Below are 20,288 nucleotides of genomic sequence, written 5' to 3'. Positions count from 1 at the left end.
AATGTATCCGGGTCAAGACTGGGTTTCTTCAATAGTGCCCTCACCATGGCATGTTTCCAGGGTGGGGGTACTAATCCAGTTGAAAAGGAAGAGTTTATCAACTTCAGCAACACTGGGAAGATTGTATCCCCAGCTTTACTAAAAAATTGGGGAGGTGCTGGGTCATTGGGAAAGCCAGATTTTACTGAATGCCCTCTAAAGCTGCCATTTTACCTGAAACAGCTTCTCCTAAATGATCAATAAATTGTTAAGGGGGAGAAATATGCATCTTGCACTCTTTTCATTTAGGGAGATACCAATATAGCTTGACACAATACCTCCCTCAGCCTTCATGCCTCTGTGTTTTGTCTTAGAGATGGCTATCACAATGAGTGGGTGAGCGAGCATTGGTCAATGCAAGTGAATACTTGCAACTGGATTCTAATTACCACATGTGATTTGTCTTGTATAAAAATGCACCAGCTCCAAATCAATAGTTAATGGGCTGCTACCTCAACAGAAGTAGTGAAGCCATAGGTGAAAAGGGCTGGACCAAACTGCAAAGTACCAGTTTTGATTCACATCAATTGCAACCAATCATCCAACGGTGACCACCACCTCTTCCAATCTTTAGCTTTTAAGACATACACATGGAGGAGGAGCCTAGCGCGCAACCAAGATGGCCGCGTAGGTGCGAGGCTCCCGAGGACCTCCGCGACCTCCTACGTTTATCCTGTCTTCATCCTGCATCGGTTGAGGGGACTGTGTCGGTGAGCCTGAGCCGAGGTGGTACCCGTTTCCCGTTCTCGAATCGGACCTCGGGTGCCGGAGTGAGCACCGATTGAAGTTTGCGGCCTCCTTCGCTCCTGACCCCGGACTCGCGTTTGGGGGCGACCCGGTGGCAAAGTGAACAACATCGGCGGGCTGGGCCTGGCGAGTCGCGTACCCCGCACTTTCACTTTCACTTTCGCGCCCCCTTGCAAGTGGGATCGCGGCGCTCTTGGTGTTGGGGTGGCCTCGCTGGGTGACCCAGCCTGCCTGCCTGCTGTGGCCCGCTCTGCCGTCCTGGGGTGACCCCCCCGGACCCCGTGGCCTTGATTGCTTGCCCTTTACTGCGTGGCTGGTGAGGGGGTGAGACCCGCGACGATGGCCACGAAACAAGATGGCGATCGGTCGAAGGCCAAGTCGACCCGGCGTGGCACCGCACATCAGGCCAACATCATGGACCGCTACACCCTCCCGAAGGGATCTCCCGGTGGACCGCACAAGTCCTCTGAGTGCCCTCCGGATGCCCCGGATTTGCCCACAGAGTTGACTCTGCAAGACGTCATGGGCGCCATTGCTGAGATGAAGGCCTCGGTGGGCCAGCAGTTTGACACCTTAGCCCACAAAATCGACGCGATCCTAGTGGATGTCAACCTGGTGAGGGCTGATCTCTCCAAAACCAACGACCGGGTCGATTCTTTGGCCCACACCGCGTCGGGTCTCACGACTGAGGTGGCGGCCCTCCAAACGGAGGTGCGCCGACTTCGTCAGGCGAGTGTGCTTATGGATCGGCGCCTCGAGGATTCCGAGAGTCGGGCCCGGAGGAATAACATCCGCATCATCGGAGTACCCGAGGGACGGGAGGAAGCGGCGGCGGATCTTTTTGTGGAGGACCTGATCGTTACCCATCTCCAGCCTAGGGGACTGAGTAAATTCTTTGCAGTGGAGAGGGCCCACAGAGTTCCCGGGGGAAGGCCGAAGGTCGGAGCCCCTCCGCGGCCTCTCATTGCCCGGATTTTTAACTTTCGGGACAGGGACGCGATCTTGCAAGCCTCCAGACTGCAAGGGCCGATGAAGCTGGAAAATATGGAGGTGAACTTTTATCCCGATTTCACTCAAGCGGTCCAGAAACAGAGACCGAGTTTCCTGGGTGTTAAGCGCCGGCTCCGGGACATGAACTTAAAATACGCCATGCTCTTCCCGGCCAAGCTGCGGGTAGAGGTGGATGGTCGCACGCACTTTTTTGATCGTCCCGAGGCGGCCGGGGACTGGCTGGACACTCTGTCTGGGGGTAGTGCTCGGGACGGTGGGGGGGGGGGGCGGCGGGAGGAGACGGCCCACTGGATCGGGACTGAGGGGTGGATATTGGACCTCACTCTGGACGATTATGATGCCACTTTCGACCAAAGCTTCTGTCTTTGTTCTTTCCCCTCTTTTGGAGGTTGTGTGGGGTCTAGAAGGGGTGCTCTTTCCTCCTCTAGGGGGTCTAGTTAGTTTCACTATATAGGGGCGACAGGCACACTGCAAGTTGGGGGGGCTGTCTGGGCTCATGCAGGGGTGCAGGGAGGGGGGAGTTTTGTTGGGGTGGGTGGGTTGGGGTGGGGTGTTGTTCGTTTCTACCACAAGGCAAAAACATCGTTGTATTATTTCTAAAGTGCTCTCTGGGGGACGAGTGATGGCTTCTGTTTATGATGGGGGGTAGGGGACTGAGCTTGTTGTCCTGGAATGTTGATGGATTGGGGGACAGGATAAAACGAGGTGTGGTCCTGCAGTTCTTGAAGCGAATCTCGCCCGATATAGTTTTTCTGCAGGAGACACACCTCATTGGCAACTCCTTTTGTGCCATGAATAGACGGGGCTACCGCCTTGTGGCCCATTCGGGCTTCACGTCTGGTTCAAGGGGTGTGGGCATTATGGTTAAGAACTCGCTCCCGTTGGAGATTGATGAGGTGCACCATGACGACAGGGGACGTTACACGGTTTTGGTGGGTAGAATGGAGGGCAGAGTGGTCGTTTTTGTGTCTGTCTATGTCCCGCCGGGGCTGCAGACGACCACCTTTGCGGATCTGGGGCGCCTTCTCCTTGGCCTTCCGGAGGGGATTCTAGTGGTGGGGGGGGACTTTAATGCTGTGGTTTCCGGAACTGTGGATCGTCACCCCCCTAGGGATCTCCCCCGTGCCCAGGCCTGGTTGTCTGGCCTCTTGGATACCTTGGGGCTGGTGGATTGTTGGCGTTTGAAACATCCCACGCAGCTGCAGTACACCTTCCATTCCGGGGCTCATGGTAGTCTCTCACGGCTAGATTATGTCCTGGTTCCGGCGGCACACGTTGGGAGGATAGGGGAGGTGCGCCATTTGGCACGGGGTATTTCGGACCACTCTCCACTCTTGTTGCACTTTGATATTCTTTCGAGGGTAGGGTGGTCCCGATTAATCCCTGGTACCTACGTGACCCCACCATTCGCGCAGAGCTGGTTAAATCCCTTAAGCGTTACTTTGACGAGAATGTGGGGTCTGTGTCATCAGCGATCTCATTGTGGGAGGCGTTCAAGACGGTACTCAGGGGAGAGGCCTTGTCCCTTATTTCCCATTCCCGGAGGCACGAGCGGGAGGAGGTGACTCGTATTGAAGCGGAGATAACCGAGTTGGAGGGTGATCTAGAATATGGGGTGACGGATGACAAATTACATGTTCTTCGACTCAAGCAATCGGCTTATAAGGCCCTCGTCACGGAGGCGGCCAGGGGCCTCAGTAGAGAGCAACAGGGGAGATTGTATGATGTGGGTGATAAGGCTGGTAAATTGATTGCATGGTTGGACAAAAAGGAGAGAGCGAGTCGAGTTGTCCCGTTGATTGAGAAACAGAATGGTGTCTGTGTCACTGAACCAGAAGAAATTGTCGCCTGCTTTGCAGACTATTTCCGTGGGGTGTATTCCCCGGTGTCCTCCCGCTCTGAAGAGGATTCCCACGCCCTGCTCAGGGATATCGCGCTGCCTTCCCTTTCGGAGGAGGACAGAGTGTCGTTGGACACTGCTCCAACTTCCGAAGAAATTGTCCTCGCCATACGATCGGTCGCTTCCGGCAAGGCCATGGGCCCTAATGGTCTTCCCATCGAGTTGTATAAGTTGCGACCGGATACGCTGGCGCCACATCTCCGCGCTATGTTCCTCGCGGCCCACTCGGCGGGTTCCCTCCCACTAGACAAGCGTCTAGCTACTATCGTGGTTATCCATAAGGAGGGGAGGCCACGGGACCGGGTCACATCCTATCGGCCTATTTCGTTATTGAATGCAGAGCCCAAAATCCTCGCCAAGGTGTTGGCCAATCGGCTGGTCGGCGTAGTGTGTGACTTGATTCACCAGGATCAGTCCGGCTTCATCCCTCATCGCAATACAGCGCTTAACCTGCGGCGTTTGCATGGGGTGCTTGCACGTGTCCCGTTCATACGAGAGCCGGCCATCTTGGCGTCCTTGGACGCCACTATGGCGTTTGACACGCTTGAATGGCCCTATATTTGGGCGACGCTCGCGAAGTTTGGGTTTGGCCCAGGATTCATCAGTTGGGTAAAATTGTTGTACTCGGGTCCGCTGGCGCAGGTCGTGGTCAACGGTAGAGTGTCGGCCTCGTTCGAGCTGGGCAGGGGCATGCGGCAGGGCTGCCCGTTATCACCGCTCCTTTTCGCGCTCGCTTTGGAGCCCCTGGCGGAGTGGCTGCGGTGGGAACCTTCTATTCGTGGTCTCCGCTGGACCCCCGAGTATGAGGACCGCGTATCTCTATATGCTGACGATATCCTCCTGTACCTGGCTTCCCCACGTAAATCACTGATAGTGCTGGTTGATGTATTGCATTCATTTGGCCTGAACTCCGGCCTTATCATCAACTGGGCTAAATCGTGCGTCTATGTTCTCTCTGGGGAGGACCCTATCCTTCCGCGGGGCTGTCCTATCCAGATCGCCCCGCAGGGATTTCGGTACCTAGGTGTCTTCATTACCCTGGACGCGGAGGCCCGATATAGTCAGAACTTGCTCCCCCCCCTCCAGCGCCTGAAGGAGGATGTTGCGCGTTGGAGGCGCTTGCCGCTCTCGCCGCTCGGCCGGGCGGCATTGTTTAAGATGATGTCGCTGCCGCGTTTCCTGTACGCTCTGCAGAACACAATGGACGTCATCCCGGCGCGCTACTTTCGCGAGGTGGAGAGTTTGCAGCGCCGCCTGCTCTGGGAGGGTGGACCGCGTATCGCCTTGGCGAAGCTGACGCTCCCGTGGTATGACGGGGGGATCGCCCTCCCGGATATCAAACGGTATGATTGGGCCTCCCAGCTGGCTGCAATTAATCACGGCCTGTACGGGCCCGCTCTAAACCCGGCTTTTGAAATGGATAAGATTTTACTGCCGGGTGGTGATTATAACCGAGCGCTGTACTCCGGCTCGCTTGACGCACGTTTGACGGGCCCCACTCGTGTCATGGTACGAGTGTGGCACGCGGCTAATGTGGCTCTGGGGTGGAAAGGTCGTCTGACCCGGGCGTCGCCACTATACGCATCTGAAAAGAGGGACATGATAGGCATCAGCAGGGTGGGTGATCTCTGGACGAGGGGGGGATTCAAAACGTTCGAGATGCTACGGACAGAATTCCAGTTGCAGGACAGGGAGTACTTTCGGTATATGCAGATCCATCATGCGCTATGCTCCGTATTCCCGGACGTTGCCTCCATCCCGGAGTATTCCCCTCTGGAGGATAGAGTGCTAGATGGACATGTACCGGACAGCACGATTTCATTGATCTATAAAAAACTTATCAATGACCGCTCGGGACTGCTGACTAACCTTCGTGAGGCATGGGTGGCCGATGGATTGGAGCTGGATGACGAGGACTGGGTATCGGCGGTGGCCTCCCCGAAAGAGGTGGCCATACCGGCCCGCCTTCGCTTCGTCCAGCTCAAGGTACTCCATAGGGTCTATGTCACGGGGCCAAGGCTACTGCGTATGGGATATGCTGTGGACGGGCTGTGTAAGCGTGGGTGTGGTTCTTTGGGGACCTTTTTCCATATTCTGTGGGAATGCCCGGAGGCGGAGCGATTCTGGCGTGGTGTGCATGAGGTCCTGCGGGTGGTTACGCGTGTGTCGCTGCTGCCCGAAGCGAGGAGATGCCTGTTGAACGTGTGGGAGCCAACCGATTATTCGGTACCACAGACGCGGTGGGTGACTCTGGGATATATGGTGGCCAAACGCGACATAGCTCAACTGTGGGGTTCCCAGAGGTCCCCGACTGTCTCGGCATGGCAGGACAACATGGATTGGTGCATGTTTCGGGAAAAAGTGGTGTATGTTGCGAGAGGTAAGCCTGGGACGTGGGTGAACGTATGGGGCCCCTGGAACGCCTACCGCGGGGGAATCTGTACCCCGCCGTTATTGCCCGATCCGTCACCGGCCCCATCCCCTTAGCCAGTCTATCTCCCCGGTCCCGGGCACTGAGTCCACCTAATCCCAGTCTTGCCCTTTTTCCCCCCTTGCTACTCCTATGGATTGGTAGGGTCCCCCCCGCTAGGGGAGCACATGCTGCTGTTTCCGATTGTGGGTTGCCTTGTGGATTTGTTTTTGTGTTGTTATTTATATTAAAATGAAACCGTTATGTGTGCTCAGATGGTGTGGCTACCACCGCTTTTACCTCCTGTGCATTTCCCTTCGCCGCAGCATGGGCGCTATTGTTTGTATCCAATGCTTCTCTTGCTTGCTAGCGGCCGGCCTGAAGGTTGTAGGCCCATCTCTGTATATTTTTTTAATTTTGTAATAAACGGTTTCAAAAAAAAAAAAAAAAAAGACATACACATGGGTCAGAAGCAATTACTTATACATGGTGTGAGTTAACAAAAAAGCTTGGCAACAGCACATGGTATCACAGATTTTGCAAACATGAGCTGAGATCAATGCATTCAATGCTGCCAGGTTCAGCAGTTGGTATGGTGGTACCTGAGAAACATCTGTTCAAAGAGACAGCAGGAAAGGAGCTACATAACATGCAACAATCCTAAACAAATACACATCAGGCAAGGAGCTAGATAACGTGCATCAATCCTAAACAAATACACATCAGGCAAGGAGCTAGATAACGTGCATGAATCATAAACGAATACACATCAGTTTGGTATTATGTAGGGTGGTTCTTTATTATTGGGCTTACCTGTTGCATTTTTCAGAGACGTGAACTGTACACAGCGAAGCCAGTCGCATTATCACAGCAACTCCCTCCAAAGCATTGACAATGTCCCCATCAGGATTGTCTTGTTCAAGCAGAACCAGCAACGCTGAAAGCTTCTTGCAAAGAGCACTCCACAGCATACTTTTTATGGTCATGTCAAGGGAGCCAATTCTTAAAAATATACAAAATGATTTAGTCATAATCGTAAATCTTGTGCAGTAGTTCACAAACGTTTACAAGCGGACAGGGGACTGTTCACAGAACAACCAATTGAAAACATGCAATGCAAATCAAGTAAATGCAACCCCACTACTAGCCAATACTACATCTCTCTTAGCAGAAGAATGTTTGAGAGAACTTAGGAGCTCTCTTCACATTTGTCGATAATACTAAGATCAGGTGCACACTTCTAAAACAAAATGTTCTGGTTAAAGATTGATCAACTGCTTAGCATTATAAGATTTTGCTGGATGAAGCACAACCAAGAGCGGAAATACAATCATGTCACTTTTTGAATAGGAATACAGAAACATTTTCCCTACACCTCACTTGACATGGAAGACCTTCTGGCTAGTTCACAACCTCAGTTAAAAGCACTTACACATGGCACTGTTTTCATCATAGGAGTGGAAACCTTTGTAATCCGTAAATTTCAGTAGGTCTTCAGAAGGGAGCAGAAATGGATAAGTACCATACCATGGACTCCACTTCTGAGATCAATTACCCTTCCTCCTTACCCCCAGCACAGACAGATCTTTAGTCTATTTAACTATTTGGAGACTCGCCTGTGTCACTGCCCAGCCCCTCATAAATGCCTCTCTCAGTCTTTCTGTAGAAATGCTGGTCTCTTCACTTGCAGCATGTCTTTCAGAGTATGGAAAGGTTGCACATCTTTAGGCCAACTCTATTTCAGATCAGTAAATCTGCTGGTGGGAGTGGTACAGGAAAAATTGGCAGGCAAAATGGATGTGAAAGTGCCAGTTCTCCTGCCCTGGTTGATTACAGAAATGTGTGTTGAACCCTCTCAACTGTTAATCTCAGCAGTGAAGAAAGAGCAAAGAGCTGGACCTATATGCAAACCAGTTCTGGCCTAACTAATAAGTAGTGGAGAGAATGAGGTGCAGAGGCTGGCCAGATGTCAGACATTTTAGGCAGACATGTGACTGAAGTGCTCGATCCACCAGAGGAGAAAGTTATAGACTTCAGCAACTGTCACAGCATTACTACAACAGTGCTTACATCTTTAACATTGAGGCTCACATCAATTGTAAAACAGATTCATGACAAAGGAGTTTAAGCAAGAAGGGAATTATTTTGAAAACAGACTTTTCCATCCAATGTAGAAATGCAGAGTCTGAAAGATGATTCCAAGATCAAAAGACAAAAGGTCTTTGAGGGCTGTGCACGAAGTCCTTGAGAAAGTCCTTTGGCCATTCAGAGGCTTTTTTAATTGCCATGGAGAGAGTGACATAGGCTCCAAACCACTACAGCCACAGAAGCTCAACGAATCAAAGTGAAAATGGATCAGCAGCTCCTATCCGCAGAGGTTCAACAAAGCCCTACAGGAATTATCAAACTAACAGTGTTACTCAACCACAAAGGCTGAGTCCAAGATGTTAAAAATATCTGAAGGGAAGTTAATGTACAAGTCCAGGACATGAAGTCCCGAAAACGAAGTAGGAGAGCCGGAAAGCTATGTCGAGTACTAATGCAAATTTGGAAAGGAACGCTGTACAGAAATAGATCTCCTATGAGGAGCAGCCAACGGTATCAGCAGAATGTTTTGCGATGGTCACACAGAAGTAGGCCTCTGACAGAGAGCATACTACAACCGGATGCTCAGAAAATAAAGTCTATTTAGTAAATTTAAACAATGCGGTTCTTTTGTATTCAAGTTCTGAAGCACTGCAGAAGAGAAGAGACCCGAAGGATAACATGGGGAGTTGATTGCTGCCTGCCAAACTACAGATGTCTTGAGAGACGAGACCACAGTTTGACACAACCAGAACCAGCTCGGTCCTTCTAGGAGAGAGACATAATAAAAACCGAAAAGACTGTTCCTGAAAAAAGGTTTCATACATTGCTTGTTTGTTACTAAATCACTTATCATATCTGGTGGGATCTGGATGGAAAGAATAAATCAGTGGATTGCCAAAATTGGCAGTGTTTGATGACAAAACCATTTGCAAATTGTTTACTTTCCGAAACAATGCATTTTAATGTAACTGTAACACATGTTTTTATGCTCAAGGAATAAAATGTTTTGACGTTTGTATTAAAATGAAACTTGAATAAAAAATTTGAAATAGTTAGCTAAATTCCAAAAAATTTTCCTCATCTTTTGACAAAATGAAGACATGAGCAAACATTCCAATTACAAAAAATGTGCCACCTGCTTCAACTGTGTTATGCTTGTTGTTAATTAACTCCAGGTGTCTTGGAAAAAACAAAAATCAGACAATAACAATTTTTGTGACAGAAACTGTTTCTTGATGGCATTAAGAAAAAAAACACTTTTCAGCCCACTCTGGGTTGTAAATAGCGTTAAAAAAGCAAAAAAGGCCAAATGTGTTGTTTCTTTCATTTTTGTTGCAAGGTTCGGCTTCCTCATGGATATTCTGTAGTCCTAATGCTACCTTGCACATTCCAAATCTGTAGATAGTTTTTACCACTGCCCTAATAGCAATCTTTTACTTTGTTCTCATATGACCCAAATGCATACTCCTGTCTACGCCCTATATAAGAAAGGAGGGCACAGAGCAGACTTCCTGGATTTACTTAACCACCAATCATGAACAATGCCACAACCATCCCGCCCTAACATGGGTTGCGAAGGTAAAAAGCAAGGAATAAGATGAGGAATTATTTACAAAATGTGGATTTATGGTGAGTCATCTAGACATTACTGCTGACCTTCATCTTCCCACTGCTTATCTTTGAAGAGAGCTTTACGAAGCATAATGAATTGGTTGCAGGATAAACATCACTTCAATGGGTGCCTATATGGTAAAGTATACAGTAAGCAATACATTATTGTTGAATAGTTTGGTGTGGGTTGACCATGGTAAAATATTTACAGTAGTGCATTTAGTGTTGGTTTATTCAGCTCGGACGTTTCATGTGGTCCATTATATGGGAAGTGGTGTTGGAACAGTAGGGCCTTTACGCCTTCTTGAAGGTTTCGTAGGCAAATTAAACTCTAATTGCAAGCAATAATGATTTCTAGATCTTAGGTGGACTTCCTGAGAATGATTGGTTCATAGATTTGACTTTCTTGAATGATAAGGTTTCTAACAAGCGTCTGAACTACTGAGAGTGCTCTGGCCACTGGGTATATTTAGCCTGGTGGCCTGCTCACTTGGAGTGCCTATGTGGTATGGAGGTGATGAACTGGCTCCTTGCTTCCAATAGCAGCCACTTTAGTGTAATCATAAGTAGGATTATTTGATCATATTTCCTTGCCCCAGAAATGAGCCTGGTCACTGCAAGAAGTGTTACTTTGATTGGGGCCAAGTGGGTTTAGGTATACCACATAGAAAGGAGTTGCCATATTATTGTTATGCCCTAATAGCCCTAAATATCAGTTTCAACTTCTTTCACTACAAGATTCCTCTTTACCCTAAAATCGGTAGTTGTCTGGTAAATAATTATTACCAATTAAGTTTTTTCTTTTTGGCAGAACCACATAGGCATCATACCAGTGGTTGCATCATCACACAGATCAGAAAATGTAAAGCATTATCACACTACTAGGGTGATTCAAAGTGAGTGAATTAATAGCAAATGCACTATACAGACTATTCTACGTGTTAGTGAGACGAGAGAGACATCTCTTACTCTGCTGGTGGGAGCTTCCTCCGGGGTGACTTTAATGAAAGGCTCAATCGAGATCTTTTCTCGGGAACCTCATCACTGCTACTGCTGCTGCCTCCTGCATCTGTCTCCCACACCTGCCCCTGATGCATTCTCCACTGGAGTTGGTCGATCACTTCCAAGCCTTCATTTTTCAATGCAGCATAGAGTGACCTCACCAAATACTGTGAAAAAAACAGAAGAGAAAAGTATGTATGCTCTAGAACAACAACGCAACGATAATTCACAATTTCTTTTGCATAGGCTGTTGATAGATACCCCATGGATTTTTCTTGCCCCCAAAAGCACGATAAAATAGAATTGATGTGGCATTTTACATTGTGGTAAATAATTTAATTACCGGGACTTAATTTGATACAGAAACATAATAAAATAGCTCAGTAGAATAAGAGGCAGAATCCGTGGTATTAGAGGTTCGGAATGGGCTTTATTCCAATGGACGATTCGAATCGGTGACTCCAAGTTCCATCACCACGGAGGTTCAGGAAGTGAAGTACATACTTTATTGATAAGTAATTACTTTTATACAATAGGCATTACAGTGAAGCAAATGCAAGAGGCGTAACAATTGATAGTGAAGAAAAAACATACATACGTAGCAAAAGTAGGCGTAACTGGGTGTAGCTAAAGAACGTCATCAGGTGTGATGTCATAATAGGGTGGTTCCATGAAAGAATTTCGCAATGTCAGCAGAAATACTTGGCAGAAATGCGCGCGCAGCAGCATGACGTGTGATTGACGTGCAACTAGGGGGTGAAGGGGACTTGACATTTAGCTCTACATGTGGCGACAGAAGTCTGGAGGGTCAAGTCAACCTAATCCCAAATCATATCTAACATCCTATGTTTAAAGAACTATGTTATCCAAAGGAGAGGTCTTCTTAGAGTAGAATCTTATTCTATACTGGCTATACTGACTGTTAGTGCGTGTACAAGCGTCTAAGTGTCTACACTAGATGCGAGGGCAGAAGTCTTCCATAATAATAGGGCTATGAATTACTTGCATAAAGACAGAGAAGCCGGGCCTTTGCTCGGTAGCTGGAAGAATGTTTACTTAAACTACTAGACAGGAATGCATTGGGCAGGGAGCGGAGCAGATAATTTCGAAGGTGAAATACAGTTTTTGGCAGGCAACAGGCTGATGTCAGGCTTCGTGAGCCGCGCAGGGAATGAGACAAAGTTCATGGTCACAGATGCAGGCTCAGACTGGAGCTTTCAGAGGCAGAAGGCAAGAAGAGCTTGACGACAGAATCAGGGCCTACTTGCCTGGACTGTAAAATGGCATAAGTGAACCATATAAAGCCGGTGGCCTTTCATACTTAGGAATGGAATATCCGGCCTATTCATGGCGGATCTGAAAGAGGACATGTTGACGGTGGACGCACATGTGTTTGCGTCTTCATAACTGGAACTGGAGGGAACATACATGTACTTGTGATTCATACATGAAACCGTTGGGGTCCAAGATAGGGGACATAACTGATCAGGAAAATCCATATTTCCACAACATGGTCGTCTCCATCAAAAAGTAGGGCAAGTTACTTACAATGATGTTTCTACTGGGGGTCTTTCAACACCCACCACCCCATTTTGCATGCTAAACTCCATAGCAGGCATCTGGAGTAGATTAGGGACACTAGATGTGTGCAAATCCAGTTTAAAGGTTTGGAAGACCAGACTCATCAAAATATCAGTTGAGCAACACAATTTTGTTTCAGTTGGAGCCTGTAAATGATCCGGCTGCTCCTAGCCTGTTATTGACAATTGTAATGACCACATGCACAGATCATGGGGGCTCCAAACAAATATTGTCTGTTTGTGCAGCACGGAGGAAGAGTTCTTAGCAAGTTAAACCAGGAAGTGTTATTGTTTCATCTGTACTTATGTTTTAGAAAGGGCAGTTGGGTGTGAAAGAGGGCTTTGCAGTTCCTGAACAAGTATATTGCAGGTGGTGTAGGCCAAGAAAAATGGGTACGGGTAATCAAACCATAGAACTGCAGTCTTGGGACAGTGGGGGCTGGATAATTGGAACCAAACCTTCACAATTGCACAAAATTCAAGTTGGTCTTTTAAAGATACACACAAAGTGGATGGTGTCTGTGTAACACTTAAATTAGGAGTGATCACTAAAGAATGTGATTAGCTAGTAGTCTCATGTACTGTTTAAGATAGAGAGCTTGGAGCAGAAAGGCTATCTACAAGGTTGATTCCTCAAGACAAATGCAGTAGAAGGCCCAGGAAATTATATAAGTAATTAGTGGTCAATAGCGTTGCAGCACTGCATTCCACTGATAGTTCAAATAGATTAATGAATGCTGTTTGACATATGTCCAGTGCAAGAAGTTCTATTCTCAATGGAAGGACGCTTACTCCATCCCACAATGAAGGGGAAAGCATAATTAAGAATGACATTCAATGTATGCTTGAGGTTTTAGGAAGAAAGGCATGCCAACAGTGTGGCTGCAGAAGAAATGTTGGAAATGAGTCTGTTTTAGCCCCAAGTAAAGCATTGAGACTGAATTTTTAAAAACGTGGCAAGAACATTTTATAGAAAAGCAAAAGGTTTCTCCTTGGATAAGTAAGATTAATTTTAGGCTGAACACAGTTGATGGCCAAGCTTCGAGGGAATAGTAGGGAAGTACACTTTCCGGGGACGTACTTCTTCTATTGACAGTCCAAACATCAGTTAGATGTCACCTGTGTTAATGTATGATAGCACCCCCCGTCTGTGTAGAAGGACTGCCAGTGCCTGCAATTAGGTGATAAAAAGCTCCGAGGATAAAATGTAGCCCTGGGGCACGCCCAGCCGAGTTTCTGTCCACATAAGTAATAGTCAGAAGCACCACCAGCTGATACCTGTCAAAGAGAAAAGATCAAAACCACTCTAGAGCATGGCCATGGCAGCCAATGTCCTGGAGCTGTGGCTCTTTTAGGATCCTCTGCTTACTTCCCTGGATCTAGTCCATTATAATGAATGGACTGCTGTGGAAGATGCCAACCACCACTGAGCTATAAACTTGATGCCGTTCCTTTATAATCCTTAAACATACACAAAAAAATTAGCTTGCAAAGAGTTACTGTCCTCTAACTCCCTGTCACTAAATGAGACTAGAGTGTTATGCAGCCCCAATCTCAAACCATACGCAGAACCAGGCAACAACTCAGATTGATAACAACAGTTGCCTATGTGACGATTCTCGCTAGCCTTTATAATTGTGCTAACTTACCTTGTACATACAGCCATAACTCACAGACATCTAATGGGCAGGGTACACTGTGTCCTTCGGGTTGTAGCTTAAAAATAGGATATGTAACATTTCACATGGTCTGAAGAGAGAATTATCATGCCTTAGGAATAGTACACCTTTCAAAGGATACTTGGTGATCTGCTGCAAAACAACAAATTCACTGTGTACATGAATGTGCACTAATTTGCAGATTGAAGCTGTACTTGTATCAATATTCATTTTCCCCCAGATCATTTAAGGGTGAATCTTAGAACAAATCAAATTAAATGCCTTGGTCACACGAATAGTGATTACTCTTTCAATAATTTGTGTCTGAAGTAATCAGTCAAGTTCTAGCAGGTACAGGAGAGGAAATTAACTTGCATACCAGACATCGTGAACTGCACCTACCTGCTGGGAGACCTCTTCTTGCTGCCCTGCTGCCAGCGCTGTTCCTACCGTCCCTGGGTGCCTCCCTGCTGTGTGTCTCCCCCGCCGCCGCCATTACCTTCCGCGGCCGAGAGCGGGGGGAGACTACAGCCCCCAGAGTCCTTTGCGGGCATTGACGGCATACACGCGCCCGGAGGCATAAAAGCCGGTCGCTCCTCCCGCATCGCGGGACGCACGCGGGTGGCGCCGGGAGAAGGGCGGGACCGTCTGTGGCCGTCCGGGGCCGGAAGAGGCCGGGCTGGGCTCACCCCCTAAATTGTTGGTATCTCCATAACCGGCCCCATACAGGTACTGTTGTTGATTCTTGTGATTTCCTGCATATTATAGAGGTTGTGGACTGGGATCGCCAGTAGCGGACTAATCTCCACGGCAACTTTCTCTGAATGTAAGCACGATAGAGTGCGGGTTATTCTGCGCTATTTTTTGGACTGTTGAACTTGTCTCAGGGCTTTCTTGTGATTCTAGGTATAGCCCTGTCCAGTAATAGTTATGCCAACTCGCTCCGGGAAAAGTCTGAGGGGGAACGAGGGGGGTATGGTGGGCACCATGGATCAATTTATTACGCGTGTGGCCAATGTCATTGACAAGGAAATCATTATGGCTGAACGCCGGCTATCCCAAAGTCCGTTTACTGATAGGCGCTCATCGATTGGCCAGCTAGCCCAAATATCCTCCCCGGACCGAACTTCGCTGACCAACTCCCCCCACTACTTAGATCACCCTCGAGTTGCGGCCTTGAGGGCCAACATCGAGGGCCTCGAAAGCCTGACGGCCACGACACTCAACACCCAAAATCAAGTGGCTCCCATCCCAGCAGTAACTAAGTTAGGCACTCTTTCCTCCTCCCCACATTTGGTTGATTCCACCATTTCCCTAACTTTGCCTTCTATGGCGGACACTGGGGTTCAGGCTGAATTCCCTCCGGCCACTACTAAGAGTGCAAGATCCGCTACCCCCCGGATAACCAGACTGTTAAAGAATCGTAAGAACAAGAGGCGGGTAGGCGTTAGGAGGGGTGATCTCAATAAAGTAGTGGAAGGAGCACTTAGATCGCTTCAGGAAGAAAATAATCTTGAGGGGCCTGCTGCTATTGTGTCCAAAAATTCTGCTGCGGATAGTGCAGCGACTTTCCCCCTAGATTCCCTCCCCACTAAAAAAATGGAGGATATAATAAAATCCTTACTCCTTCCAGTACTTGACAGAATTAAAGGGCTAACTGAGCGTGTGGATAAGTTGGAACAGACAACTTTAGACAACTTTTTGTTCCCTAAAATCTTTCATAAAAATGCAGTTAAAGACGAGGGAAGAAGGACTTGGGGGGGGGGGGGGGGGGGGGGGGCATGACGGCAACACGCTGTCAACAGCTCTATATAGCTCAGTAACCTCCACCGACAGGATACCAGTTGGGTTGGAAATACCTAACTGTAACCTGTACCCTACTGTGTTAGTGGAGGATACTGTCAGTCATCCAGTTCACACCTCCCACAAGCACGTGGCTAAATCTAAGACTCCCAAGGTTCCAAGCCATATCTCAGGCAACAAGATGACACGCCTCTTAGTCCCGGTTGGCTTAGGCGATGAAAATTTATTTAGCATGTCTACCCCGCCAGCAGCTCGTAGTATAAATGAGACCCCAACCGCTAGTTCAACTGGAATTGCAAAGGCAAACACAGTGGAGCCTGATGAGGCCCCTTCCTTAATGCGGGTCCCCAATATAAATCTGCCTCCTGATTGCCAGCCCTATGTGGTTGTGCTGACTGGTGTACCGGTCCACGGCCCGGGCAAGAGTGAGCCCTATACAGACTCTATTCTGGCTCAAAGAGAATAGACCCCTGCCCGAGTCATGGGAGGGCCGGATAATCCATGTACGCAGAGTGGGTTGTATTGGAAGTAGGAAAAAATCCACCAAAGGGGATTGCATTATAGTGAACTTTGAAGATCCAAAGGTTGCCAGCTACATATGTAGGGGCTCTAGGAAGGGAAATAGCTCAGTAAGCAGTGTGGGCTCAATCGATACCCGTGATCTTAGTTATTTTAATCCTCCTAACCCGCTCGTGAGACAAAGTGGACTCCACACGAGGGAGAGCTGGGACAGCTACCCTTCCCGTGGTAACACTTCTAAATTCAGCTTATTCAACATAAACTTCAGCCAGCCACAGGTTTGTCCTTGGCAACGCTATTGACACACAACTTGCCCTAGACATGAGTGCCACATTGAAGCACCTGGTGAATTAGCCATCGGTAACTCTCCCATAGGAGATCAATTGGGGAGTCTTTCCACTTGTATTCTCCCGTCTCTACCGATCCCGTGCGGACACTCTCAGGCTACACATGATTCTAGTAGGGATTCGCACATTAAGAGCCTCTTGACTACTTATGACGTGGCTCCACTTGTTGGTGATGTAAACAATATTACTAACTCTATTTTCACTACAAGTGCATTAGCCCTAAGTCAGGGAAAGGACCCAACTGCGCCTTTGAAGATAGCCAGCTGGAATATTGCCGGTTTAGCGAGAAACTTAGCCATCCCTGATTGGAATGCATTTATTGACACCTTTGGGATTTGCCTGTTCCAGGAAACTTGGTGCCTGGAACCACAGCATAAGCTGGGCTTTACTACCTATTTTGTTCCAGCTGTTCGACCCAAGGAAGGCAAGGGGCGCCCTTCCGGTGGGCTTTTAATTTGGGTAAGCATTTCCCTGCGGTGTTCTATTAAATGCATTGCCACTATTTCCCCGGATTTACAGAGACTCTCACTTCGAGGCCCGTGTGGAGGGCCGGAACTTGAAATACTTAATATTTATGTTAGAGGCTCTAGGGGTGGAGGATCTATTCTCTCTCCAACCGGCATTGATGAGGAACTTAAAAACTGTGTCTCAAACTCCCTTGTCCCATTAGCGGGGGATTTTAACTGCACTTTTGAACCTCTTGCAGCGGAGGATGTGCTGGGTTATAGAGATGATGATGCAAGAAGAGGCATTCCGCCCCTGTCAATTGCTCCAATCAAAAGATGGTCTCAAAATGTTATAGACCTCAATGCGCTCTGTCTGGAATACGGACTGAGAGCTACCAATGGCAGATCTAAGTCTGACCAAAAGGGGGCACATACATTCAACAGAATAGGCCATTCCTCCAGGATCGACTACATTATGTTGAACTTTTGCCTGTGGTCTTTCTTGGTGGATATGGAGGTCCGCCCGTCTATAGACAGTGATCACAACCCCTTACTCTGGTCTTTGTCCCCCTTGTGGAAGGGTAGCCCTCCTACCCCAATTCCTCATGTGTGGAAATTATCACACGAAGTATGTCCTTCTAACTGCGGCAGGCGCCTGAAATGGAAGACCTTTATTGGCAATGAGGCCAAGATGCGGGAGGCACAATCCATAATGGCTAATATCTTACCGCGCCTAGACTCCCCCTCCATCAGTGCACCAGAGGTATCTGCAGTTTTTGTACAAACCACAAAGGCTATAGGTGAGTTATTTATAGCCAAGAATGCGGGCAAGGGGGCTAAGAGAGATCCAAGGAAGGGCCCACCCGGGTGGTTCTCAGATTCTTGTCGAGCGGCCAAAAGGGAACTATTAAAAGCAGTAAAAGCTAAGAATAGAACCCTAGTATGTGCAGCCAGGGGCAACTACAAGAGGGCACTAATAAAAGCAAAGGCAAATTGGGAAGACCAGTTTTGGCGCGACCTCAAAGCCGCAAGCACAAGGAAGGATGCAAAGGGTTTTTGGGACCTTTTGAGATCCAGGGAGAAACCTGCGGACACAATGATTACGTGTAATGTACCAGAGAGTGCATGGGTTGACCACTTCACTAAACTTTACTCAATGGCTCAGGAAGCGGGGGTTAGCTTGAGTGTTCGACACCCTTACGACTCTGCCCAATTTAAGGATGAGCTTCTGTTTACACCCAAGGAAGTGGAGGGGGCAATAAATAATCTGGTCCCCAACAAAGCAGCAGGTCTGGACGGCATTCCCGGAGACCTGTTACGCGCCAATCCAGAACATTGGGGAAAACTCATCTCTGCCCTATTAAATTCTAATTTTGAAGGGGCAACTTTTCCGACTTCATGGAAGGGTGCTGAGGTCGTCCCTATTTTTAAGAAAGGCTTTCGGAATGACCCAGCTAATTACCGTCCAATAAGTCTTTTAGATACCTCACAAAAGGTGGCTGGAAAGGTAGTTCTAACCAGGATATTGCAGTGGGTGGAGGATAAGGGCATTCTCTCTGACTTTCAGGCCGGGTTTAGATCAGGCACGGGGACAATAGAGCAACCCTTTCGACTAATGATGCTCTACTGGAAGGTTGTTCTTTTGGCCAAGGGCAGTCTATACCTTGCCTTTATAGACTTGCGGACTGCCTTCGACCTAGTTCCCCGTAGCCAACTCTGGAGAGTGCTAGACGAACTGGGTATCCCACCCTATCTGTTAAACCTGTTAATAAATCTTCACGCGGACAACTTTGCACAGATCAGTTGGGGTAGCCAGGGGCAAAAAACAGCATGCATCCCTGTAAATAGAGGGGTACGCCAGGGATGCGTTCTTGCTCCTACCTTGTTCTCCTTATATGTTAATGGAGTGGTGGAGCACCTGCTCCAACACCCAGCAGATGCACCATCCCTGGCTGGCAGAAGAGTACCTACCCTTCTATTTGCAGATGACACCCTCCTGATCTCAAAATCCCCGGCAGGTTTGCAGGGTCTATTAACTAACTTTAAGTCTTTCTGTGATGCGAGAGGGTTAGTTATTAACACTGCAAAGACCAAGTATTTGGTCCTCAATCCCCCTAAAAAACTGGCTAAACCACCGACCTTAGATTCTGTTGCTCTGGAGAGAGTCTCAGAGTTCGATTACCTGGGTGTCCGACTCTGTGACTCTATGAGCTGGAATTGCCACCTTCAAAAGATGTTGTTGACCCATAAGAGGGTGGTGGGTGCCTTGCTCAAGGAACACCGCGCTTCATCCATAAAACCCATCGCTGCTGTTCTGGACATTTACAGGGCAAGGGCTGTTAGCGCTGCTCTATATGGGGCCGAACTTTGGGGGGTTCAAAAGGTAGATCTTCTTTCCCGTTCGGAAAATAAATTCCTTAAAGATCTAATGGGGCTTCCCTATAGCACCCCAACCCTCCCCTTGTTTCTAGATACGGGAATTAGCCCACTGAGCGATCAAGCAAAGCTTCGCCCTCTCCTCCTATGGGCAAGAATATGGAGAACACCAGAATTATCCAGCTACGCAGACGGCCTAACCGACGTGCTGGGTTCATTAGCCTGGGCCAAGATTCCTTGGCTGAGGGAAGTCAAGCGTCTTCTCTTCAACCTTGGCCTCGGCGAAAACTGGATCAATAGAACTGCTCCTCCTAAGTTAGAGTTGAAAAAGATCTATTGGGCCTGGGTAGCTGGTACTAGAAATAGTGATGCCAAATTGTGTAGGACATCTATGGACTTTCTCCTGATCAAGGAAGTGTATTTCTGTGAACCCTACCTGGACATTATTTCAAACCGCAAAGATAGGGCTTTGTACTTCCAATTCAGAGTAGGTTTACTCCCCGTTGGTGATCTGACATCTAGGTGGAAGGTTCCAACGCAGACAACTTCCTCCTGCCCCTTCTGTGAAAATAGGCTTGAGTCTGTACCCCACCTATTGTTTGAATGCCCGGCTTATGCAGCCCCCCGGAGTAGATGGCTCAAGCCTCTTTGCAGAGAACTTGGAACCAGGCTCCACACAGAGGCCATGCGAATATTAAAAAATGACCCACGGCCCCTTTTTGCCTGTGGGTTAGCCAAGTTCCTAGGTTGG

The 20,288-nt window shown here is 48.2% G+C and overlaps 1 protein-coding gene across 3 annotated transcripts in view; it reads right to left on the bottom strand.

Moving 5' to 3' along the window:
• Positions 1–20,288, bottom strand: part of ATR (ATR checkpoint kinase) — a 434,398-nt gene that overhangs the window by 336,434 nt on the left and 77,676 nt on the right. For all 3 annotated transcript variants that reach the window (XM_085633621.1, XM_085633618.1, XM_085633619.1), the window contains exons 5-6: positions 10,776–10,975; positions 6,921–7,109 (exon numbers count right to left, since the gene is read on the bottom strand). In XM_085633621.1, the coding sequence (XP_085489747.1) occupies positions 6,921–7,109; positions 10,776–10,975 (389 nt within the window). The remainder of the gene's footprint in view (positions 1–6,920; positions 7,110–10,775; positions 10,976–20,288) is intronic.

This window comes from Triturus cristatus, chromosome 11, assembly GCF_964204655.1.
Source record: "Triturus cristatus chromosome 11, aTriCri1.1, whole genome shotgun sequence".
NCBI lineage: Eukaryota > Metazoa > Chordata > Amphibia > Caudata > Salamandridae > Triturus > Triturus cristatus.
This window is presented reverse-complemented; position numbering and strand designations above follow the sequence as displayed.